Source organism: Vespa mandarinia, chromosome 10, assembly GCF_050613455.1.
Source record: "Vespa mandarinia isolate Hongniang chromosome 10, ASM5061345v1, whole genome shotgun sequence".
Classification (NCBI taxonomy): domain Eukaryota; kingdom Metazoa; phylum Arthropoda; class Insecta; order Hymenoptera; family Vespidae; genus Vespa; species Vespa mandarinia.
The window spans coordinates 1,587,914-1,612,896 of NC_140819.1; the positions used below are offsets into that span (position 1 = coordinate 1,587,914).

The 24,983-nt window shown below is 34.0% G+C and overlaps 1 protein-coding gene across 2 annotated transcripts; it reads left to right on the top strand.

The window, feature by feature from the left end:
• The first annotated feature begins 847 nt into the window (after window positions 1-847).
• On the top strand, window positions 848-23,593 carry LOC118444788 (beta-1,4-glucuronyltransferase 1). Of its 2 annotated transcripts, XM_035873414.2 has the most exons (5): window positions 848-999; window positions 2,102-2,540; window positions 10,809-11,770; window positions 12,805-12,985; window positions 21,652-23,593. In XM_035873414.2, the coding sequence occupies exons 2-5, from the start codon at window positions 2,433-2,435 to the stop codon at window positions 21,856-21,858; spliced, it is 1,458 nt and encodes a 485-aa protein (XP_035729307.1). In that variant the 5' UTR covers window positions 848-999; window positions 2,102-2,432; the 3' UTR covers window positions 21,859-23,593. The 2 variants fall into 2 exon arrangements, with proteins under 2 accessions (XP_035729307.1, XP_085515745.1); XM_085659619.1 differs by lacking the exon at window positions 2,102-2,540.
• The last annotated feature ends 1,390 nt before the right edge of the window (window positions 23,594-24,983 follow it).

Below are 24,983 nucleotides of genomic sequence, written 5' to 3' on the forward strand. Positions count from 1 at the left end.
ACGACATTTACATGAGAAAGAGTTGGTAGATAAATTAATAAAGCAAGCAATTAGTTCCTGAAGATCTAAACGTAAGATAATTTATTGTTTATTTATTTGAAGCTAAAATATGTATCATCCTACTACCATGTTGTTAAATGCGTCAACGAATTATTTTGTTAGTCTTTTTCTTTTTTTTTGTATTCACTGTTACAGTAGAGGGACTCATTTAAATTAATGAAAATATATGAATGGCTACATTTCATTAACTAACACTACAGTTGTTCTTATGACTTCATTATAACGTACGTATCATTTTTCAAGGACCCATTTAGAAGTGTTATACTCTAGGTTTTCGTAGCGTGTGCTTATTACCGCGAAAAGTTGAAAGAAAAATGTACTCAGTGCTATGATGAAAGTGTTACTCTTTATTTCTTTACATTTATACGTAAATACCTTTGCTCTATCGTATTATGTCATTATATGTGGTCAGTATGTTCCCTTGAAAGTAAAACAGAGAAAAGACATAAAAATACGATTCCGGTTACTTCGTTACGAACGTTCCTTTCGTATATAAACTGTCGTGATACCCGAGAGATTAGTTGAACCATGAAATATTTAAACTTAATTCCATCGATATAAATTATTCGGGGAACGTTATCTTGGGAGTTCCTCCGTCGGTTTCATTGTTATATCCGAATATGAGCTTGGTTTTCCTCGCGAAGAGAGTTTGAAGGAGAAGAAGAGTTGAGGGAGAGAAGGGGTAGAATTCGTACGTAGATATGTGTACTTGTACACGAGAGACTCGTACTTGTACACAGTTTATACGGGCGACAGCGAAGCGTACGGTACGTTGGGGAAATGCGTATACTCTGGCTTTGCCTCTACAAGATTCAGAAATTATTCAATGTTTTTGACTTCACCGAGATCGCAAAAGCGAGTAAATGTGCGCCGATGATTTTAAACGATGAACAATCTGAAGAGATGAGAAATAAAAGTGAATTAAATTACTACATATAAGTAAGTACTATCATAAGCATCTCCATTTATTTTTAAATATTAAACATTTTTTATTCAAAAATGTACTATTTCATTGAATTACAAAATAACAATTTTATTAAGATTTCAAGCAATTGATGTTCAATCGATTATATTATACGGTTTAATCTATATTTTCTGCGAACTTTAGTGAAAAAAAAAAAAAAATTTAGAACAGCTTTCATACGAAAGTAAATTTCTCTTTTTTTTTTTTATCATTATATTTTACCCACTCTATTGTTTTTTGTCTCTTTCATTGCATCGTAACCCCTATGTAAATGTTGTTTTTAGTGTATTCATGAATATGTAAGTGTGTGGGATTAAACTACGCTTTAAAAAATAATTTGCTAGTTACCGGAGCAAGTGTCTTGAAGAAAGTTATATTCATGCCACGATATAACTTGTTAAAGTATCCTGTCTTTATTTTTTAATCCACCTACTCCTACGTGGTGTTTAAACAGTTTCCGCTTGGTCATTTCTTTTTTCTTTCCTTTCACAACGAAAATGTGCTTATGACTTTTTCTAATGAAATGATGTTACATCGTGAAAGTTTTAGTAGATAGAAAATAGATTTGCGAAATATTATATAAAATTCTCTTTCTTTTTTTTCTTTTTCTTTTTTTTTTTTTAGATACTATTATATATTAGACTTAAATCTGATATTTAAGTTGGTCAATAATATTTCGGTTCTTTTTTATATGACACGAATACTTAGAAATCATCAAGAAAAATAGTAAAAAAGTCAAGACGAATCGTTTCCAATTATTTCTTTTCGCGATTGTCACTCTAATTTTCAAAACGACATTTAAAAGTCAATCTAAAAAATGTTGAAAACATTAGTTTAGTATGGCTTAGTATCAGTGTAGTAAAGTCTTCCGCGTGTTTACACATACATATAGATATATAGATATATTAATACATTACTTAGAAAACGAAAGCTTTACAAACACACATGTATATACCTACATATTCACATCTCACTTGTTAAGAGAGAAAGCGAGAACGATGGCTAGAAGAAGGGGGGAGTGGAGAGAGAGAGAGAGAAAAGTCGGAATCGATCCACAGGTTGCGCGCGCTTTCTAAGTTCACAGAAGCGCTATCAGTGGTGCGATTTGGAAGCTTGTGCCGGACACATAATTTCCACCTAGTGCGTGTAAATAAACTTGTATCCTTCTTACTACCTGCCGTTGCTTTCAATGAAATCGATTAGGCGTTGTTGTTGTTGTCGTTACAACGCGAGTGCGATACAAGCGTAGAATAAGTGTAAGAGTTGGAAAGGACAAGAACCTGCATACATAGCAACGAACTCGTGAACCCAAAGGTGCCAGGCCAAGGACAAGTAGAACGGAGTATAGAGGAAAGCTGCTAGGGGTTTCTCGTTGGATGAGAAAGGCTGATGCTAGTGGCTGTGGTGAATGTACGTGGATCGAGGCCAACGGAGGTTGGCAGAGACTGATTTCGTCAGCAGGCTACCACTAGAAGGGGTGGTTTGCCTTGCGTGTCAATACACATCAATGATTCAGGTGAGCCCCTTTTGCCTTGATTATACTCACTTTCTAATTCTTCTTCTGTTTCTTTTTTCTCTTATTTTTCTTCCTCATTCTTTTTTATCTTTATTTTCGTTTACTACAAAATCTATACGATCGATTTTTAAGTCGCCCTTTCGTTTTCCTTCGTAAACTTCTGTTCCACGTACCTTAATTTCGATCGTCGCTAACATTGCATGTTGTCTGAACAAAACGAGATGTCGCTACTGATGATTCACGGCATCTTACCACCCCTTTTCTTACCACGTGGGGAGCGCGCGACTCTCGTCTTTCATGGCCTTGAATCTTTCCTAGCCATATTAGCACGTGAGTACATACGAACGACAAGAAGTGAATCTTGGAGGAACTAAAGAATTGGTCCTAAAGAAACTTTCGACTTTAATGAAATTACTTGCTTTTTCTGTTCTCTCTCTTTATTTTTTATTTTTTTTTTTTTTTTTTTTTATTGTAAATCGAATTCATTATTTTTAAGTTACTATTCGTCGCAGTAACATTTTCAGTTATGCATGCGACATTAATATAATTATAGTAATTACAATTAAGCATATATAAAATAAATCGTGAAGTTAATTCTGAAATCGTTAGGGGATAGGCGTTAATGCATAGGCGATAATACTGTGGCCTGGCATTGCAAAGTTTTATGCGATATGTACATTTGATAAAATCCTCCCAGGCACGTCGCGTGACTATTTGGACTAGTCAATCTGGGACTCAAAGTAAAAATATGCTACGGCGCTAACGAGAATCGATTTAAAGTCGTTGACTTCGTTACGTTCGCGAAACTGCGCCAGTTCAGAAACGCATTTAAATTTCAAACAAACCACGACCAATACGAAATGCGAAAGTTACTTTGACTTTTCGATACAGCTATCCGTTCATTTGATAAGCTTTATAAGCTTTTCAAATGTTTAGAAGTTAACGACTAGATTGGATAGAATGGTACGTAAAATATAAAATAACTAGTTTTAATGAGATATCGAATGAATCGTTTGAAAATTGCGAAAAATTGAACTAAATTTTTTTTTTTTGTTCGGTCATAATCACATAGAAATCTGTTCCAATCTATCAGGAGAATTCGAGTAAATATAATATTTTCGATATGTTTTGCAGCGCTTTCGTAATTTATGACTGACTTGAACATTAATGAAAAAAAATTTAATAAACGCGCGTCTCTGCATTCACCATTTATTAAAATGCATGGTTGAGCTTGAACAAAGTTCGTGTAATATTTTTGTACGTTTTCATGGAAGCAAATTTGTAATAGCTTTTGACTTTTCTACCTTTTCTGACGGTCGACATGTGCAGTAAATACTGGACATTGATATAGCGCTGTACACATATCTAACTTAACCCGCAAAAAATATACAACCAGGTTAAATGATCAATGTTAACTCTTAGTTGCTTCATGGTGGATCTTATGTAAATAGATAATGGATCTCCAGCACTTGGTTCGGGTTATTGGGCTGTTGCCGTTAGTTGCAATTGCCGAAGGGCAGTTCATTACCTGCCGGACTCTATTTCGATGAGAGCTGTGTCGAACTCTAACCATTCATGCCTTTGAAGTGGTAGTCGCCTCGAGGGCGTTCGCTATGGAACAATGAGAATTATCCCTTCTCCTATCTCTCTTTCTTTTTCTCCTTTTCTCCATCTCTCTCCCTCTCTCTTTCTTTTCTCTTTCTCTCTCTCTCTTTCTTTCTCTCTCTCTCTCTCTTTCTCTCTCTCTCTCTCTCTCTCCCTTTTTTTCTCTCTATTTTTCTCTCTCTTTCTCTCTTACTCTCTCCAATACGCCTTTCGTTTCTCGCTTCTATCTAGGCACATATATATGTAGTACATGGATACAAGCGTAAGAGCGTGCGATATCGCTTGTATGTTTGGTGTTGCTGATTGGCTCGCTTCGGGCGAGGTATTAATCATCCTGAAATTGGTATGTGAAAGGTATCTTAACGAACTGACGGATGAGAAAGCTTTAAACTACATTTCCATATCGTTTGTCTTTTACATTGAGTGTCACGAGTAACGACGTTTCCATAATCGATATTTTTTTCTTTTCCTTTTCCTTAATTTGATCATACTGCGAGAACCTCATATTTTCCATTCTATGAAATTTGAAGTTTCTTTTGATGAAACTAGCTATTTTGTTTGATAATCAAAACGAATTCTCAATAAGAGGAAAAATAATAGCTTGTTAGTTATCATATGAGTAATTGTACATTAGTTTGAAATAGTTTCGAATCATTTCGTGGCTGCGATATCTTGCCTAATCATTCACTATCAAGATGATTGTAGACTATGTTATAATTGCTTACATCGCGCGTATAGAGAGAATTACAGTTACGCGTGGTATACGCATTATTACTAGAATATCGATTATCAGATAGCCATGCGTCTATATCTCTTCCTCCATTAATTACTGATAATAATTCCATATATCGATACTATGCATTAATTAGTGTATATATATATATATATATATATATATATATATATATATTAGTGTATATATATATATATATATATATATATTAGTGTGTATATATATATATATATATATTAGTGTGTATATATATATATATATATATATATATATATATATTATATTTCAGTGTATATATGTATGATACTAATATATATATATATATATTTTTCGTAGATATTCATTGATGAACAATATTTAGACTGAATGTACATGAATACGTTATTTTAACAAGCTACATATGTATACATGTATAATATCAAATGAAAATACATGAAAGTAATTCTTATTGTATCTTATATTTTTAAGAAACTTACTTAACATTAGAATTATAAAACTCGTTCGTGTTCTGATTTTTTTACGAGCTTGCAGAAAGATAAACAGCGTGTTAATTAAACGTAATGGAAAGCACACGTAGCTAAAGTTCCTTGACACGATTTACACATTCAGAAATGAGAGAAGGGAAACCTGCACGTCTAGTTTTTTTTTTTTTTTTTTACATCTTCTTTCGTCGTACTTTTCTTTTTCTCGTATATTTCCTTAGCTACTTCTATTAGTGGTAAATTATAGAATCGCAGCTTGTTTAATTATTTCGGTGGTTATGTAAATAAAATACGTGCACCACGGGTAAAATTGAAGACGTGCTAATTATCACGCAAAGGGAACACAAGAAACAGAGCAAAGATGGAAAATGAGTAGTAAGAAGTGAGTCCCTTAATTGCAGTGGCTCTCTATTCGACGAAAGTGTACTCTCTCGTTTTTCTTTTCATATAACAGTTTATCTGTGTGCTACGTTTTCCAAGGAGAAATAGCTTCTTTTTTAAGGCAACTTCATCGAAAGCCCTCTTTAATTAATGCTTTTAACAGATCGGATTCAAGATGGAAACGGATAGGCTACCATAGATAGAAAAAGCAAAGTAAACAGAAACTTGGATGTCTTTGCCGTTTTCCGAGAGTATTTCCTTTTTAGATATATTCTTTGTGCGCTTTTATTCTCTGCTCTAAACAGTGGATCATTACAGAGTAACCTTACTAACGAACTGAAGCGAATTGATCGAAAACAAAAGGAGGTTTCAGAACATTTAAAACCTTCGAACGATAGATAATCGTGAGCTAAGCCATTTTCCAAAAGTCCGATAATACGCAAGTTCGATTGTATCTCTTGTTCTTTGGAAGACGAAGGATAAGGTAGGCGTATTCGTTTATTATCATGATCCGCATCTCTTTTCAATGGGCTTTTTATATAGTGTATCCGCCTGGATAGTTTAAGAGTTTCGGAAGAGTAAAGGAGAAGGTAAAAAAAAGAAGTGTAGAAAGAAAGATAGATAGTACGAAGGAGGAGAAAAATAGAAGATAGAAGATAGAAGAAGAAGAAGAAGAAGAAGAAGAAGAAGAAGAAGAAGAAGAAGAAGAACAAGGGAAAAGGAGTATGCGAAGAATCGAATGAAAGAGACTTTCAAAGAATTTCCAATTCTCAGCTTTTCAACGTCGCCGCTTTCGACGCTTTCGTTGATGTGAGAGAGGTTATCGTAATGAACGGTATTCAGTTTAGTTTGAGGTAAGTTACGAGCCAGTCTAGTCAGTCAGTCAGTCAACCAACCAACCAACCAACCAACCTACCAACCAACCAACCAACCAGCGAACCAACCAGCTAGCGAACCAGGAAATATCGGTGTAGGCATCCAGACACTGATTGTGAGATAGAAGTAAAATGAAACGGTAGAAGAATTGAAAGGCGGAATTCACCCTCTTTCTGTGCTTCCAATCTTCGCGGTCATCCTCTCTCTTTTTCGTCTATTACGCAACCCGTTCGTTCTTCGTTCATTTATATCGATCGAGTAGACGAAAAATTCGTAGGAAGATCCAATGGATACATGAGGTATTTACGTTGCCTTTTATAGACGGATTCTCATTCGCAAGAGAACTGTACTCATCTAAATGCACCTCGTTCTAACTAACCAACCAACCATCATTCTCTTCCTCTCTCTGTTTCTATTTTTCTCTCTCTCTTTTTCTTTGCCTATCGTACCGTTTTCATTCCATTCTTTTTCTTCATCGAATGCCTCGAACGTGAACATTTCGAGTCAAATTTTATTTTTTTATTTTTTATCTATCTTTTCTTTTTTTTTATAGAAACTGATCGATGTCGAAAAAAATACACATTCGTTCACTGCACAAAATATTTCGAGTGTTTGGAGAAGGAAATGTTCGGGCCTTTGTTTCCTTAATGAAGTTATAAAAGTAATTTCGCTTCGATAGATGAAAGTCATGGAATTCCATTAATTAAGGCGATAAAGAATCGTTCAATCGAAAAGCAATAAGCATCCAATCTGTCAGAAAGATCAACGTACCATATATGTATATATATATATATGTTTTGATATATAATCAAAGAACGCTGAATTGAAAATCAACAATCGTTAAGCTAGGAACAAGTTGAGAAAAAAGAATTAAAATTCGAAGTTTCGTATTTAAAACTGACATATTTTTATTGAAATATCTCTATAAGAGGATAAAAAGTAAATAGATATTAAATATCATTGAGAAAGATCGTACATTTAGATGTCCATGTTCAACAGGTACATTTTTGGAAATAAATGTCGTTACCTGTTTCGACCATTTTCACGATGTCTCGAATAACGTGCGTGGAAGAGACAAGTCAATCGGGACGCGAGTCCTTGTACTTCCTACCTTGTACGAGATAGACTGCGGTTTCGAGACTTGGATGTGCAACGAAAGCCCGAGAATACACAATTTGATAATGGGTTAACTGTGTAACGCTCGCCCGTTTACTGTAGAACGTAGGAACTGGTTCGAATCGGTGATAACACTGTGCTCGCATAATCAATCACGCTGTTCTCCCATCTCCTCTCTCTCTCTCTCTCTCTCTCTCTTCCCCTCTTTCTCCCTCTCTCTTTCTTCTGCTTTCAATTGAACCACGATGTAACACCAAGAACGGAACAGTGTCGATAATAGTAGAAGCAACAATAACAGCGATAATCATACGCATTTAGAAGTAGCTGTAGCGACTGATCGGAAGAGGTAAGAGGCACTTGTTCATTCTCTAGTTAGTGGTAAAGGTACATGTAATGGTAGAGGTCATCAGTACTGGTGTTTCGTCCGTTGGCACTTGACGCGTTTGATGCGCTTATGCCTGGCTCATTGGTGGCTTTCCTATGTCCTACGACAGAATTAGGCCGTGTTTCTCACTCTCCTTGCCAATTACGTCAACAAGACGCATTTGATTCCAGGATTATTCGCGTTCATTGCCCCATTTGCGCGTTATTTGAAATACATGAGTCACGAAAGCGATATACTGGTATCCGTTTCTAAATGTTATTCTTTTAAAGTTTATTCTTGTAATAAGATCAATTGGAACATTGTTTGGAGCGTGACTAAGAATCACTTTTCATTTATTCAGCTTCGTTCTCTTATATTCGAGAACTCTTCAAGTTGTTGTCGAATTTTTTTTGAGTACTCTTAAATAATTTCTGTACCTAGTTGTTTTCATGATAGATACAGTTGTAATATGTGAGGATATATATTACGAATTAGTGATTTATAGTATTCATCAGTTGAATAATAATGAAAGAATTAGGCAAATATTTCGAAACAAAATAGGAAACAATAGCTATTGGAATTTATTCACGATCAAGTTTCAGTAGTTTTAGAATGAAAATTATATTATATTAAATAGTTGCAAAATTATATTATATAGTTGTAAGTTAAACACATGTTGCTGTTTCTTTCTCTTTCTTTTAATTCTAGTCTTTGTTCCTTTTCATTTTTCGTAAACTCACGACAAGTTAATAAATCTGGGCACACCTGAGGAGAAATACACGTCCTTTCCGGGCCTCTGTTGGATTCTCTGAGGACAAGAAGGTTTTTATTCCGCGTGACATTTTGTTTTAACGTCTCGCATTTTATACTCCTTCGCATGGTTGCACGCAAAGTCAAGTCGTTTCAAAAATCTCTGCAGCAGACGTGCGAACATCTTTTAGCCCCCTTTTTACTTTGCTTCTGCAAATTTAGAAAACAGAAATTTCTTCGTTCAAAAAGTAAAGTTAATCTTATATATGTTATATTTTATAATATTATATTAATAAACATTGTATATTTTATATATAGTATCTCTCTAATTAAGGAAGGAAACAAAGTACATAGAAAAATATAATAAAAATATTTTTAATTTTATATTCATCTAAACAACTAACTTATAAGTAACACTCTTATAAGTAATTTGTTTTGGGATTGTCCTTACCTTTGTATAATATAATATATCAATGGATAGCACAAAAGTGTTGTTTCTTTTTATATATAAATTTGTTAAAACTAACTGATTTTATAAGCTGTGTGTTTTCAAAACAGAATTTCACACACATGCAAATATTTATTTTTTTAAATGCATATATATATATTTTATTTCTCATTGTATTTCAAAGGATCGTTAGACATTTTTTCTTTACTTTTGTGAACTTTGCCATGAATATTCCTGGTTGTGGTCTTAATTGCACGCAGTAGGACTTCTCTTTATGCGATTGGTATGTCTACCGAAATGACCCTAAAGGGCGATGCCAAGTCCATTGTCCTAAGCCGTGCAGTGCGGTTCATCTAACGCGTTATTGCAGAGAGTCCTCGTTCGGTGCGGCAGCTTGATTTTAACAGGTTCAGGAAGTCATACGGTCCATTATCGTTTCGAGCACTATATCCAAGTGAAATTTTGTCGGCTGTCCCATTGGACTTCCATGGAGCACTTCGGTGAATACCATACAATACCTACAATCTGTTTCTTCCGTTTAGCACTATAATTGCACCGTTATTACGAATACCATGAATCATTGTGAATAGAAACACGAATGTACATATGTACATTTATCTTTTCGTATGATTTTGAAATAATCATCGTTTATGGATGTTCAATAGTCGATGTTTCAATTTAATTTATTTCTGTTAAACTGAATTGAGTATGTTTTATAATGTTTTATCGTTATTAAATCAAAGAGTTGAAAATAAAAATTCTTCTCTACTTGTTCGCGAATAAAGTATTTTTTAGTTTGATGAGATAAATTAAATCGGCCGTCCTCGAAATATTGTAACTGCATCGTAAGGTGTATCTTGAGATAAAATGAAAACTACTCAATGTTCTCATTCGCACATTGGTTGCGATTGTTAAAGTAGAGACGTTCGAATCTTTTTCACCTTTATCATCCGTTTCTTGATACATTCTAGCCTAAGGGTATCCAATAGAATGCAAAGGCACGAGCAGATAGAAAAGCGGAAAACGATTTATCTCTTGGGTTTTGTTCCGAAATAGCTTTTGGTTGTTGGTATGTTGGCACGAATAGTACGTCTGAGAGAGGCGTTTTATAAACTTATTATTGATATCTAGGTGGATACTACAAGTCTTTATTTCGGTGTTCTTATGTAACTTAAATCGGTTACTTACTTATGTATTGTGTTTATACTTACGTCCTAACGATATAACACATCGTTCCCATGAGTGCATTAAGCAATTGAACAAAGTTTGAGACTCGTAATGCTTTTTGTATCGTCCTTTCTAACCGACAAGAAACTTGTTGCCGAGTAATTAGGACCATAAAATAATTTGGAAGGCGCGATTAAAAAGTTTCTTTGTTTTACTTTTGCCGTCTAATACATAAAAACTCAATTTTAAAATGTTTATAAAAATGATTATAATGAAACATATAGAAATTGAAATATAGACATTTAAAATCTTGAGATACAATAGTATTCGATATTTTTGATTGTAGTTGCGATGCCAACCATGGAACCTCAGTTTAACCAGCGTGATCATTTTGGCACTATCCAATATGCTGCTGACCTTTTTACTACTACAGTCGGAAACTTGCACGCAGAATTCGATAGGTCGAGAACTCGAGATAAATGCCGTCACGGACTGGAATCTCGGTACCCTACTCAAGGAGCAACAGGAAGAGTGTGCGACGCGGGATTATCGACACACGACAGTTGACAGGCTAAAGCTCGACGTGAGACTAGGCAGATGGGATGCCCGTAGGCTTTTCAAAACGTTCGATTCGATCTTCGTCGGATCTAGATTTTCTGAGCTTTCGCAGACGTATCGAGTTTGTCTTGCCACGCAAAGTTCCGTCGAGAAGTTGCACTCGATCGTTCAAGTGGCCCATCAATGGACCGGTCCAATGTCTGTTGCTTTGTACGCCGCTGGCGATGAAGAGTTCGAAGTTCTACAAAAGTATTTGCTTTATCTTAAAAAGTGCTACGAACCCGTACGCGAAAGGATATCCTTTTCTTTGGCCGTGCCAAGGGTCAAACCACCCAAGAAGCAACCCCGTACCTTTGTCCTGCCTGACATCGTTGATTGTGCCAAACCGGAAGCTACCCTTAACGAACTCGTGTCCGGTATTTCCGTCGAGCAAACGAACTGGAGAACGCGAAACGTTTATCCTCAGAATCACATGCGGAATCTAGCTAGGAAAAATTGTCAATCCGATTACGTTTTCTTAACGGACGTCGATATTATACCAAGCCTCAATCTCACCGGTGCTTTAGATGACTTCCTTAGGAATGAGAACTGCGACAAGTGCGCCTACGTCATACCCACGTACGAGCTGGACTCGCGTGTCAGATTTCCACCGAATAAATCAGACTTGGTCAGACTAGCGAGAAAAGGTCTCGCTAGACCCTTTCATCAAAAGGTTTTCATCCACAATCAATTTGCCACGAACTTTACGAGGCAAGTATTTTGTATTTTATTAAGATATTTAAAGAGTCATTTCACAGTTACTCTTTATTTATAGTTATTTTAATGGATTACATTCATTAATTTCGAAATCATATCGTTATTGAAGATATTTTATTAATCGAAATGATAGATTCGCATCTCTCTCCATTGTTCGATTATTTTCGTAAAATTCATTCGTAATTGAAAATCGATTGTAAGGATCAACTAATTGATGACTTGTCTTATTCCCGCCCTTGTATTGATTTATATCCAATGAAAGATCTCTTGATCTCATTTGATTGTAAGACGTCGGCAAAGAAACATTGTTGTCAAGTATGAGGTATATCATTGTAAACACTCGTTGCCTGTTTTTAGTACAAGAACGGGACGGCGGATGACTCAGTTTACTATTGATTAATCGTTATCTTGATTATTATTTTCTCTTATATTATATTTTGAGAATGGTACGTTCAAAACAATTTTATTTTTTATTATATTGAAAGAGGTGGTTTTTTAATAAAAAATATAAGCGCAATGAATGTCGGTTTTTTAAACATTTATTATTTTTGCCAACCACTGTGCATTGTGCACGCAGTAAACTCTCGGGAAAAAAATATTGAAAAAAATTACAGTATATTCTCGAACTTTCCTCTTCCAGCATACGCTTTATAAATATATGAGCACTGTATAAACAAAAACGTAGTGATCGATTGAATGTAGCACGTAATACACACTGGCAGAATATACTAGTTATATATACAGACATTAAACGTATTTTCCGCATATTCGAATGTTAATATTTAAAAAATATTTTTACCCATGTTTATTTGAGATTAAGAGTTATAAAATATTAGATTTTCAATGGCAACGAAAATTTTCAATCACAAAAAGTGATCGATTTCGTTTGGAATAATTTATGTATATGTGAAATGTTTCATTTTATTTATACAATCCTGAGAACGAGAGCAATGTTATCAAAATAATAAACAAAACGTTGTTACAAGATTCACATTAAATCAATTCATTTTACTTGGTCGTTCTTGCAGATGGGTGTTGGACGTGTCACCGACTCACAAGAATTACGAGAACATAAGAAACGGCAAGGTTTATGTGAGTCACGATGTGACAAATTTCGAATTCCTTTACGAGCCGTTCTACGTGGCAAAGGATACTGCACCAGCTCACGACGAAAGATTCATGGGATATGGATATACGAGAAACACTCAGGTATTCTACTTTGACTCAAATGGATATACATTTCTACTTTCTTTTAAGAAAAAATTGATCGAATAAGTAGATGCACGATTCTCTTCCAGTATGTACAGTGAAAAGCAAATAACAACATTTGGAGGAGGTATATTTCTTTCATTTCTTTTCTTTTATTTTCTTGCTCTACCTCTGTTATTATATAGCTTTGTTTTTATCCTACAACAAGCACCATAATTGCGTGACAGTAATGTTAGTATTGCATCGAAAATACGATTTTAACATGCGATCACATCTACGAACAAAGACAAATATGCAATATTTATCAAGATAACCATAGTTCTCAATTTATTTCTATTATTTTTTAATGATCCTTAATACTTATGGTCTAAAGATTACGTTGATACAATGGAATTGTACATAAGATAGATACATAGAATGGGTACAAAAAATATGTGATAAAGGAAATTAGAAGAAATGAAAGAACTTTTCTAACATAGGCTGTTATTATGGTTTATATATTCTAATTCGAAGGAACAATTGAAATACTGAAATCGTTATTATTTTTATCTTTTATCAGTTTATCGAATTTACTTAGAGTTGATAGAGATAGCAATTGAACGTACGATAAAGTTTGTACACGTGAATTGTATTACGAGAAAACGCGGGCACTCACGTTCCTATGTCCGATTACGAGCTGCTTTAGAGCTGGCGAGAACAGGGGTGAGCCGTGAAATCGGCAATGGAACGAGGGTGGAGACAAACGCGCACACGATGGTAGTTTGGGGGTTGCAGCAAACTCGAACGAGCGAACCTCTCGCGCACTAGGGACATTAATTGAATTACGTATTATCATTCCCGTCGTTATCGGACGATGGAGGCTCATTTTGCAGAACAAGCATTATTCAATTTAAACTTGATACATCTCTCGTCGTACAGTCGAATGTACGCATTCGAGAGGAAAGCACGTTACCCTGTCGTTTTGGCATACGCGTGCTGTTGTAAATTGGCATTCACGAATGTATTGCCGTGCTTAATCCACAGATTAGCTTTATTTCTGTGTCCGTAACATCATACTCGAACGTGTAAGTGTATGCACATACGAAGTGACGGGAATGGTTTTATGATAACAATGTGTTACTCGTGAAATTTTTATTCAAAAAAAAAAAAAAAAGAAAGAAAAAAGAGAATATTATCTAGGGAGATAATGCATTAAAATATTTAAATAAGATGCATAAATTGTTCGATGGAAATTGGGAATAATAATGAATGATATTGGTTGATTAACGAGCTTAATACCTAAGAAATTTTTTGTATTATTTCTCGAGGAAGAGTAAATTTTTTATTACAATGCGAATTATTTACGAACGAATCAGGCGTTTTGCATTTTAAGATATTACTTAAATATTCGAGATATTCTCCAACTTTCAACATCTGCGAGGTATTTCATTTGGATCGGAGGTGGAAGCTTAAAGCCTGGTGCGATTTGTAACCACTCCTGAATCCTCCTATTCGGTGAGAAAATATAGATAGAAGAGAGTATCTATCCCGGGAAATTCTTTCCTCATCCATGTTGCGCGCATTACAAGCACGAGAGGAATCTGCTCTTATTAGCGAAGTAACGCCGAGCATTGCATTCGATGCACGTATACGCGTGCAGCCATCGTTCGCGTTCTCTTATCGTTTTCCATTGTTTCTCTGCTTGCACGAAAGAGAAAAAGAGAGAGGAATCTTGTGACTAAATCGATCATATATTATCTAATGTTTTTTTTCTTTTTTATAAATTAATACGAAAAGCTTTCACATAAAAGATTCATATAATTCAAAATAAATTCATCAATATTTAAATTTAAATTGCCAAAGAGGGAGAGAGAGAGAGAGAGAGAGAGAGAAAGAGAGAGAGAAATATGTGACTTGAATTTTATAAAATTCTACTTTACAAAAATATGATTCTCAAGATCGATTGCATTACGAATATAATAAATATGAAAATGACATTCTACAAATTGGAAAGATTATCGCTATTTTATTTATACGCTATTATTGCGAAAAAAAGCAATAGCAAATAGAGAGAAATACAAAAAAAGAGAGAGAGAGAGAATGAGAAAGAGAGAGAGAAAGAGAGAACTACGTTGGAAGAACAAATTTTGTCACAACACAGAGATAACAAAATTTCGTTGTGCAACGAAAATCCTTGTGCGAGACTTTACAGTTTCGTATTTCGTGTAAAACGAAGTACCCTTTAACTCGTTGCTGCAATAAAACGAACATAAATCTACACACGGCCATGCTCTATCCTCTTTCGTTGGTGTACCGATAAGTCTAGTGCAGAAGAGTAGAGTGTACGTACATACATACATACTTACATACAAAGAGTGTTTTCGTACTCAGGGAAACGTGTGAGTTAGGAGACATTGTAACACTTCCAATCGGATAGTACCTTTCCTTTTCTACATACATTGGTATTCGTGTCTTTCCTTCGTGGTTGGTTCGCACAACATCCACTCCCTACGGAGAAATGAGAATTGGTATCGTTCGCATTTCCAAAGTCTTTTATTTCCTTTACCTTTCTAAGTTTCTCGGTGTCTAGTCGAACGATTTATCTAGCGCAAATTTTCCGTACTATTTTTCAATATCTTACGAGTTTATAGATATTTTTGCCTTTTTCTTATTTTCTATATTTTGTTATTTGGAATATATTTTCACATTAGAAAAATATAATGTTATACTTTATTCATCATTTTCTTAATTCGTATAAAGCGTTGATGATTTTATGCTTTTATACGATCGATTTTTTATTTATTACATTCAAATTCGAACATCTCCAAACCTCATAATGTTTTTTCAACGTTAGAATCGTATTCGTTGATTTAAATATGCAATTTTGTCAACGAACTATAATTTGTAATTTATCGAAGAACGGGGCAAGAGAAGGAATTTGAACAACGTCGAGTTGTAGTATTGATTATTATTAATGATTTAATCATTAAAACTCCATCAAGAATTATTATAAATAGAATTTTTGAGCGAACTAATTGGATGCACTCATTTGATGGTACCTGACTGAACGAAACCAAAAATAATAAACCGTGTAATCATGTAAAATGTATCTATGTATGTCGTATATCGTATACGATACAGAGAAATTGATTTAGAGTGATCGTCGATATATATTTTCTACGGAATTAAATTAAATGTCCGACGGAAGGAACGTAGATCAATGAACCGTGTGGATAACCAACGCGATTCGTTATCTTCCCTCGTTTCGTTCTAGCATGATTCGTCAATTAATCGGGGTGATACAGTAGCACGTAATAACGATTCATTCGATTTAAGGCCGGCGTCGTGTCCTACCGCAATACGGCAGCGTTACTACTACTACTATTATTACTACTACAAGAGAGAGAGATAGAGATAGATAGATAGATAGATACAAAGAGAGAGAAAGAGAGAGGGAGATAGAGAGAGAGAGAGAGACCTTTTCGTGTATGCGAAGCAACTGAAATCGAATTGAACGTGATAGTGTGCTCGTTTTGAAGCTTCATCGCCGTCAGTCACTCCCGCTGATTGAGCGATTAACGCTGGCACGAATCGCAAATCGAAGAAGAACGGATTTTGGAAATGAATGATCGACGATGAATCCGATCACCATTGTTTCCTGCCAATTGCTTCGTGACATTTTTTTTTCTTTTTCTTCTTTCTTTTCCTTCATTTTTCCTTTTCAGCGATATCACGTATAAATGTACAAAAGAAAAAAAAAATCTGATTTTTATTGGAAAAATTGTCCTCGCATATGAGATAGGAAAGATAGGAGGTAATAATTTTCATCTTCGATTTGTTTCCTCGCTCGTAATGAAATTCATCGACGAGTTCGTCATCGGGGACAAAAGATAATACTGAAAAAAGTGCTCCGATCGGATAAGAAAGAATCGTATGAAGTATGAATGCCGTTAATTTTGCAGTTAATTCCTACCTAGAAGATTAATTGTCGAGGCCGACGACGAGGACGAGAATAACTGGTTGGAATTTAAATATCTCGTACGCTAATGCGAGTGCATTCGCATTTTCTTCATAATGGGGATCGATCAAATTGAACCATGATTTTTTCTCTTTCTCTTTTTTCTTCTTTTAACATTCTATAAAGATTTTTCGTTCAACGCTTTCTCATTGTAGACTTCTTCCATTCTCGTCATTATAGCGACATCCTTGAAGGTTCGTTCCCTTGCACGTTCCTAAGCCACCCTTAATGCTCGGAATGTAAGATAAGTGGTAACGGCGTACGGCCGGAGACGCCTTATTCGCTTGGATTTACACCGACGTGCGATCGCATAAAACTCAATTATCAGATTTACCACGCTAGTTTATCCCTCTCTCTCTCTCTCTCTCTCTCTCTCTTTTTGAGATTCATTATGACGTTACTGCCCTAAAAGAAAAGAATTATTTTTTCTTATTTACTTGATTCGTAACGTACGCATCGCGTATGCAAGATCACGTAGAGATAGCTTACTCGATTGAAGTAATTTCAATGCATACATCCTTGCATATATCAACGCATATATCATTATCTTTCTATTCTTATTCAAATGATCAAATTTAATTCGTCGATTTTAATTCTATCTTAATAGTATATCTTATAGACATTATACTATTGATGCATGTCAAATAAATGAAAATTGATATTTCATATCATTTTGATAGATATATATTTTGGAATAAAAAGTTGTAGCTGAGTTAGATGGGTTAGCTCAATCGAGGTATTCCGATCGATCGAAAAAGAAGATAGATGCGTCATCAAGACTAAGTAGACTACGTCGAATCTTCTTTCAAGTCGAGAGCTTAGAACGGTCTTTCTTAAGGAGAAAGAAGGATGACAGTGCGGTTGAAAGATAGGACAGCGTCGAGCAAAGTTTCGCGCTCGCGTGACGGATGAATAGCTTCTTCTTCTTCTTCTTTTTGTTTTTCTTCTTTTTCTTCTATCTTCTATGCTTTTTTGTCTCGATCGAATTTAATAATAGGACCGGCTGGGAATAGTAGGTAGAAGATAGAAATAGAGGAAAATCGAAGGAAGGAAATAGCCAGCTGTGCTAGCCTGGCGTGCCATGGCCGTGATGGTCGGTGACCTTAATAGTGCCACTGCCAGTAGAGTTGATGTCGATCGTGCTGGTATCGCTGGTGGCGCTGTTGTTGCTGTTGCTAGCACTCTCTCTTCGATGCCGAAGCGTGAAATTAACCCGAACACATTTCCCTCAGGTACACGCGACGTAAACCACACTCTCCACATTGTCCAATTCCATTTACGTGCGCTTTGCAACTACGAAGGAACCTTTTGACCATATTTGTGCTACACTGGCCAATATATAGATATATATTAATATATTTCTATTCTAAGTGTTCTCGTTTCCTGCGGGACCTTATGCAAAGATGAGATGGTAGATATCTATGCACGCATCATCGATCGAATACATATGTTTTTTTTTCTTTAGCTTTTTTCCTTTTTCTTTTTTTAGATTGTACGGCGTATTTTAAGCTTTTAGCAGAAAAACACGTAAGTACAATATAATATGAATATTACATTACGATTTACGATTTTACTGAATTTTTATAATAAATTTGAATTTAGAAAAGTAGTTTAGATAGAAGGACACTTTTATTGTACTTTGTTGTTTGATTGTTCACGTTAAAAACCTATATATTGGTATATATCTATATATCTGAAGTATGATCGTTATAACAGCATCTGTAGAAATTACGAAAATTTACATAAATGCAAGAGCCAGAGGATTGTTCGAGTAGACGGCGGTTAGATCGCGGACATGCAGCGTGAAGCCGACTCGAGAAGTTCTGTCGGTTGTCTAATAGAATTCCGAATGTTCAAAGCTTCGTCGTTATATTATTATACCGAAGGAAGGTCGAGTGTGTTCTGAAACTTCGTGAAAGTCAATGAGACACATACATATCGTGTATCTTTCTTGATAACCACTTAGAGAAGAATTGGTAAAGCCATATCATTTAAGATATTTTATTTTATATTTCTTATATGGTATGCATTTTTACGAAAGATCATATTGGAAATTGTAGTTTAATATTTAAGATACTATTATATGTTTAACCTTTTTCCAAATTAATAAATTAATTTGTTTATAAGTCTTTTTATAATTATTAAATTTTTACCTACACTCATTTATTTTCTTGAAAAGAATTTTTAATCTATATACTTCAAAATTTTGGATTCCTTCGGTTCGAATATAGAAAAGTACGTGTTTGTAGATATGAAATTTGAATAGGTTTGTCTATGGAAATCAATTGATTTGTGATCTATCAATAATTCGTAATGTTGGTATAGAGATAGATAACTTCCGTGGATCAATTAACGTAGATAATTCTATGTAATATTTACCTGAAAACATATGCAATCATACCTATCGAAATGTTTGCATATTGTCGTTGATTATTGATTCCCATTGCTCTATTGACAAATTTAGAAGGACGATTATTTTGAAATTGTATTTTCTTCTTGAGTTCGATAATATCGATAATACTTTAAGAAAAGTTAGAACGATTTTATTTCGAATATACAGAGGATTTTAAATATTTTACTTTAATGTTTATCTTATTTAGCTTTTAATTAGAATAGAAGAGATAATAGAAGGTCAGAATTTTCAATACCAAACATTCAACGAACGTATTCGAAAACTCGGATATGTATTTACTTACACATTGTGTTATAAAAATGAGTACACACATCTGTGTAGTCAGAGCGATTTAATCGAGCGTCAAGACGAATATAGGAAGCAGGTACGCGTATGTAAATTGCTTAATCAACGCGCAGCAGTTGGAGTTGTTAGGTACAATTGTTTTGGCAGCGTTACCCTTCCCAACATTGGAAATTATACGTTGTGCATCGTCGTGTGTCTCTATGAGACAAGCAGAGCGTCTCTAGGCTGTCGCACGTGTGTCATCTTGTCGTTACGTATAATTATTCACGGTTACGCTTCGAAGATGGAGAACAGCGAGATTAGATCCCGTCCATCAATCCCGTCTGCTTTTCTATCTATTCTACGACGCAGAACCAGTAAACGAATGAAGAAGCATATTAACTCAGAATATTCCCACGTTCTCTAGCTAGCATTTGCGTTAATTAATTAAGAAGTCAAAATTACTTACCTTCGATATTATACTCACATCCTCGACGATCATTGTCGACGAGAGCGTTCGGGGATGTGGCAGATACACATATTTCATAGAATTTCCGTAATATCAGCTCGATCACTATTCATTATGTTAATCACCTTTCGTCGCGTGTCCGTAGATATAATGTTTGTATTCAAGATAATATGAAATTTAAAATCGGATAACGAAAGTTGATTTCGAGAGATTTTGTAAACTTTTAATCTAATTAATTCATATTTGATGATCATTAATTACTAAATATATAAATGTTTTCTTTATTTTTTTTTTCGATTGAAAATGAGATCAGTCGTTGGATAATGATTGAAAAAAAATAAAAGAATTTAAAGAGACTTAATTCGACTTTAGCAACTTAAATTCGATTCTTTTATATATCACAAGAAATTTGATACTATGTAACATAATCGTCTTAAGGATTTATAGTATCATACACGGACGTTATTGTTACATATGGTTATCCAGGAAAACACGAGAGCAGGAGCTTGGATCTTCTCTGTCATGTCCGTTCAGCCTGTCTTGGTTGGTAAACCGAGGCCGAGATTACAACATTGTCTCTCTTTGTTTTTAATGACGCGTATCCTTCCGCAGAAAACGTACAGTTCCCGCATGCTTGTTTAATTTTGTCGTCTTTGGGACGTGTACGAAATTTAATACGGTCCGGGAAATAGAATACTTACGTGTTCTTATCATGCAGCTTGGACACGTAAGTAGATTGAGGAGAATAAGATAGAAAAGTGAAATGAATAAGATTTAATCAATTTAATGTGAATTATTTTTATGTGAATTATTTCAATATTATGTGAATTTATTTATGTGAATAATATTTTCAATATTATATGAATTTATTTATGTGAATAATATTTTCAATATTATGGGAATTTATTTATGTGAATAATATTTTTTATATTATTGAATTATAAAACAAACGGAACAAACGAAAGACTCATTGACTCGAAGTATTTCGAAATTGAAAATTATGATGAAGTGTTCGTAAAAGACTTGGATACTAGTTTGTTACATTCCGTTTCCTTCTTCCTCTCTCGTTTTTCCTCGTTTCGTTCACCATGTATTTGGCCAGGACATGGATACCTTCGTGTTATCGTACCTTCACAGAGGGGAAACCAATTCTCCGACATTTTTCGTAGGAAACGTTTCTCATATTAGATCCGCCGTGCAACGATTTTATCCTCTTCGTCGAGTTTCTTCCCTTTACTTACCTCGTGCGATATGCGTAAGTGTGTATAAATGGTATACTTGTATTTTGTATGAAAAATATTTTTAAGAATCTAAGATATTAAAAACTAATTTATTTTCGAGACGTTTTTTGAAATTATTAGTTTGGAAAGGATTTTTAATTTTCAACGAAATTACGATATTATTATTTTTTCTTTCTTTTCTTTCTTTCTTTCTTTTTTTTTTTTTTGTTAACAGGATATATAGAAGAAAAAGAAAGCGAAGAGATCGATGAATTAAAGATCGATTTTATCTCTCTGTTTCAGGTTTATGAGATGTTTGTGGCTGGCTATCAATTTAAAGTACTCTCCCCTGTATTTACCGTACATTGGGGTCTGCAGACGAGAAAAAGTAGACCTTCCTGGCGTGAACGACAAAACAGCGCCAACAGAAAATATTTTGAAATGTTTAAAAAAGAAGTTTTTGCTCGTTATATGCGAGATCCCTTGAAGATGATGAAAAATACAAACTGACGAAAACATCATCGGGGAATCCGTTGAACTCGTTACTATTTACCGTCCTTTTGAACGACGTAGTTTAATACAAACAGACTTGAGAATTCAGTTTTGTTGGCTTAAAAAAACTTTCTTTTTCGTATCCGTACTATTTACATTTGTATATTCATACACACACACGCGCACATATACACTACACGAAAAATATTTTGAAAAGTTCATTATTGCTTGATCTTTTTTATTCATCATAAACAGGTTTTTAAATCATTTCTCGACCTTTTTTTAAGATGGTAATATCTTAAATTTAATAGACCGTCGGAAGATTTTATGAATTAAAAAGTGACCAAAATTAGTCTTATTTTAAGCGTTTAATCATCATTTTTAAGAAATTATTTATCGCGAGTTTAATTAAAAAAATTATAAAATCGTGTTCAAGAAATTAATCGATCGGAAAAGATCAAATGAAAATTAGTTTTGAATAAATCAATGAAATGTTAATAATTTCTATAATTAGAAGACGGTATTTAACGTATTTTCCAGTTCATCGATTCGTCCTAAAGTAGCCAATCGCCGCATCGTGGCTCTTGTTACTTCCGCTCACGATTTTCCAACATCGTCAGAGACTGCCACGCGGGATCACGGAATAAATATCTTTCTTCTAAGTTTCGTGGCACGTACTCGTGCACAAGGAAGAGAATGAGTCGGGAGCTAAGTGAACGTACCTCGTTAGCTGTCTAGCTTCTAGAGGGTAGACGGCGTATAAATTCAGAGATCGATACGTTGAAAACGATCTCTCTCTTTCTTTCTTGCTCTCTTTCTCTCTCTCTTTCTTGCTCTCTCTCTCTCTCTTTCTTGCTCTCTCTCTCTCTCTCTCTTTCTCTCTCTCTTTGCTCTTTTTAAACATCGTCGAAAGAGCAACGAAAGATAAGTTTATAATTAAGGGTTGATAATTTACATCGTTACGCGCACGATTCCGTCGTATAAACAAAATTTTAATGAATTTTGTAACATCGATAAGCACATATTTGATTGTACGACAACTTGAGAACTTAACTTTGTTAATCTTAAACAATTAAAATTCTAAGTTTGACGATTTTATGTTGTTATATATGTATCATATATATAATATATATATATATATATATATATATATATATATATATGATACATATATATATTATATATACATAAAAGCCTATACAAGAAGAAGTCTAAAGGAAAGCTAAAGAAGTGCTAAAGGCATATAAACTATAAACTAAAATTAATTCATACTTTATCGGCATGAATTTTATTCGTGTCGAAGTAAAAATTGAATTTTCCTCTTTTTTATGGAAGATAAGACCGTTAAAACCGTTAAAATGGTATTTGAACAATTATCTTTGCTTTTTAATATAAAATGTAGACTATTTGCCAATTGCACGATCGTTTATTTAATTATATCGTCGTAAAATTTTTACACTTGGTGGATGCCTTTCCTTTTGGTATTATTATCAAAGGAATTTCTTTTCTTTTTATTATTTTCTTATTAAAATCGCCATTGCCATTAGATAATTAATTGTTTCTCACGTTTCATATTTGAATGATTGATTCATCGATCATTATTATCGAATCGTGTACATGAAGTCACAGCCTTAAAACGCAAGGCACTTTTGTATTGTAAAATGTAAGGTTTAGATATATGTGCAAGAAATATTATAAGAGAGTATACAAATAAACAAGAAAAATATAATAAAGAATTATGATGTATATGAAACGAGACTTATAATGATTTTAATAATTTCGTTCCTTTTCAGGTTAATCCAATTGGATACTATATAACTTCATTTAACATTATTATTTAATTAAATAAGTTATAACATCAATAATAATATTTTCCTTTATAAGTAATAAACGGAACCGTTTTATAATATAATGGAATGTTTAAATCCATGATCGAATCACTTTTATGGTTTACGTACGTCTCGGCTTAACAAAGTGTATTTACAAGTATCCTATCTCGTAATGGAAAGCTCAAGGAGGCTATGAGATTTGTTATTCTACTTTATTGTCATCACGGTCTCTTGTCGATGTAACGCATCGATGAGACGGATTAAGCGTTACATTGATTGCGATGTGAAAGCACGTTCCCCTACAGGAAAATTATGAAGAGGCTGATATTGATAGAAGTAAAGTGTCGCGTAAAGTATATGTCTATTATGAAAGGAGATAAAATAATTGATATGAATTATTTCCTTTTTATAAATAATTAATCCATTTTGATTTCAATGAATAATCGTAAGATATAAATTGTTAATCAGAAAACATCCTTGTAGATTTACAGTAAGATGATAAATGATAATCATTTGGTAATGTATTTGTTTAGATTTGTTCTTCAAATACAAATCGATAAATGCTTCGAATGCTAGTGCCATTTTGGAAAGACGTCATTACATTTCGAACATTACAAGAAAGACGCGTAGTCGCGTATACACGCGCGGAGCTTGTCGGTAGAAAGTACAGTGTACGAAGTTAGTTTGACGATAACTAGCAAAGTTATATGCGGCGGTTGTAAGCCTCCGGTCGAAACTTTGTAATCACCCTGTACATTGGTCGTGGAAGAAGCGTTTTTCGTCGTGGAAGAACGCAAAGTTCGTTCAAGCATGAAGTTCTTTAACTATCCTCGAAAAGTTTTTCAAAGACATTTAACAAGAAACATTTAATATTGTTATTCGTTAACTGCCGTTTGTTGTAAAGACCGAGCATTATTATCGATGAAAAATTCTTTAATATTTATAACAACTTATCGAATATATACAACATATAATATATACGTTTGGTATTATAAATTATTATTGATAAATATCGAGTAAAAATTTACATACATATGTATATATATATGTATGTGTATGTGTATGTGTATGTGTATATAAGTATGTTCGACATTATTAATCGTAATATCGATACTCTTAACGGTTTCTTCATGGAAGTAATTATAATGTCTATAATTTCGATAATAAGATACTTTGTCGTGAAGTATTAAGAGATAAAGCGAATCTTATCTCGATAATTATTTTGTTCGAACTTCACTTGCAAAATATATTATCCGATTATTCAGGTAGAATATTAATATCGATAAACTTCTTACCTATTAACTTCTCCTGAAA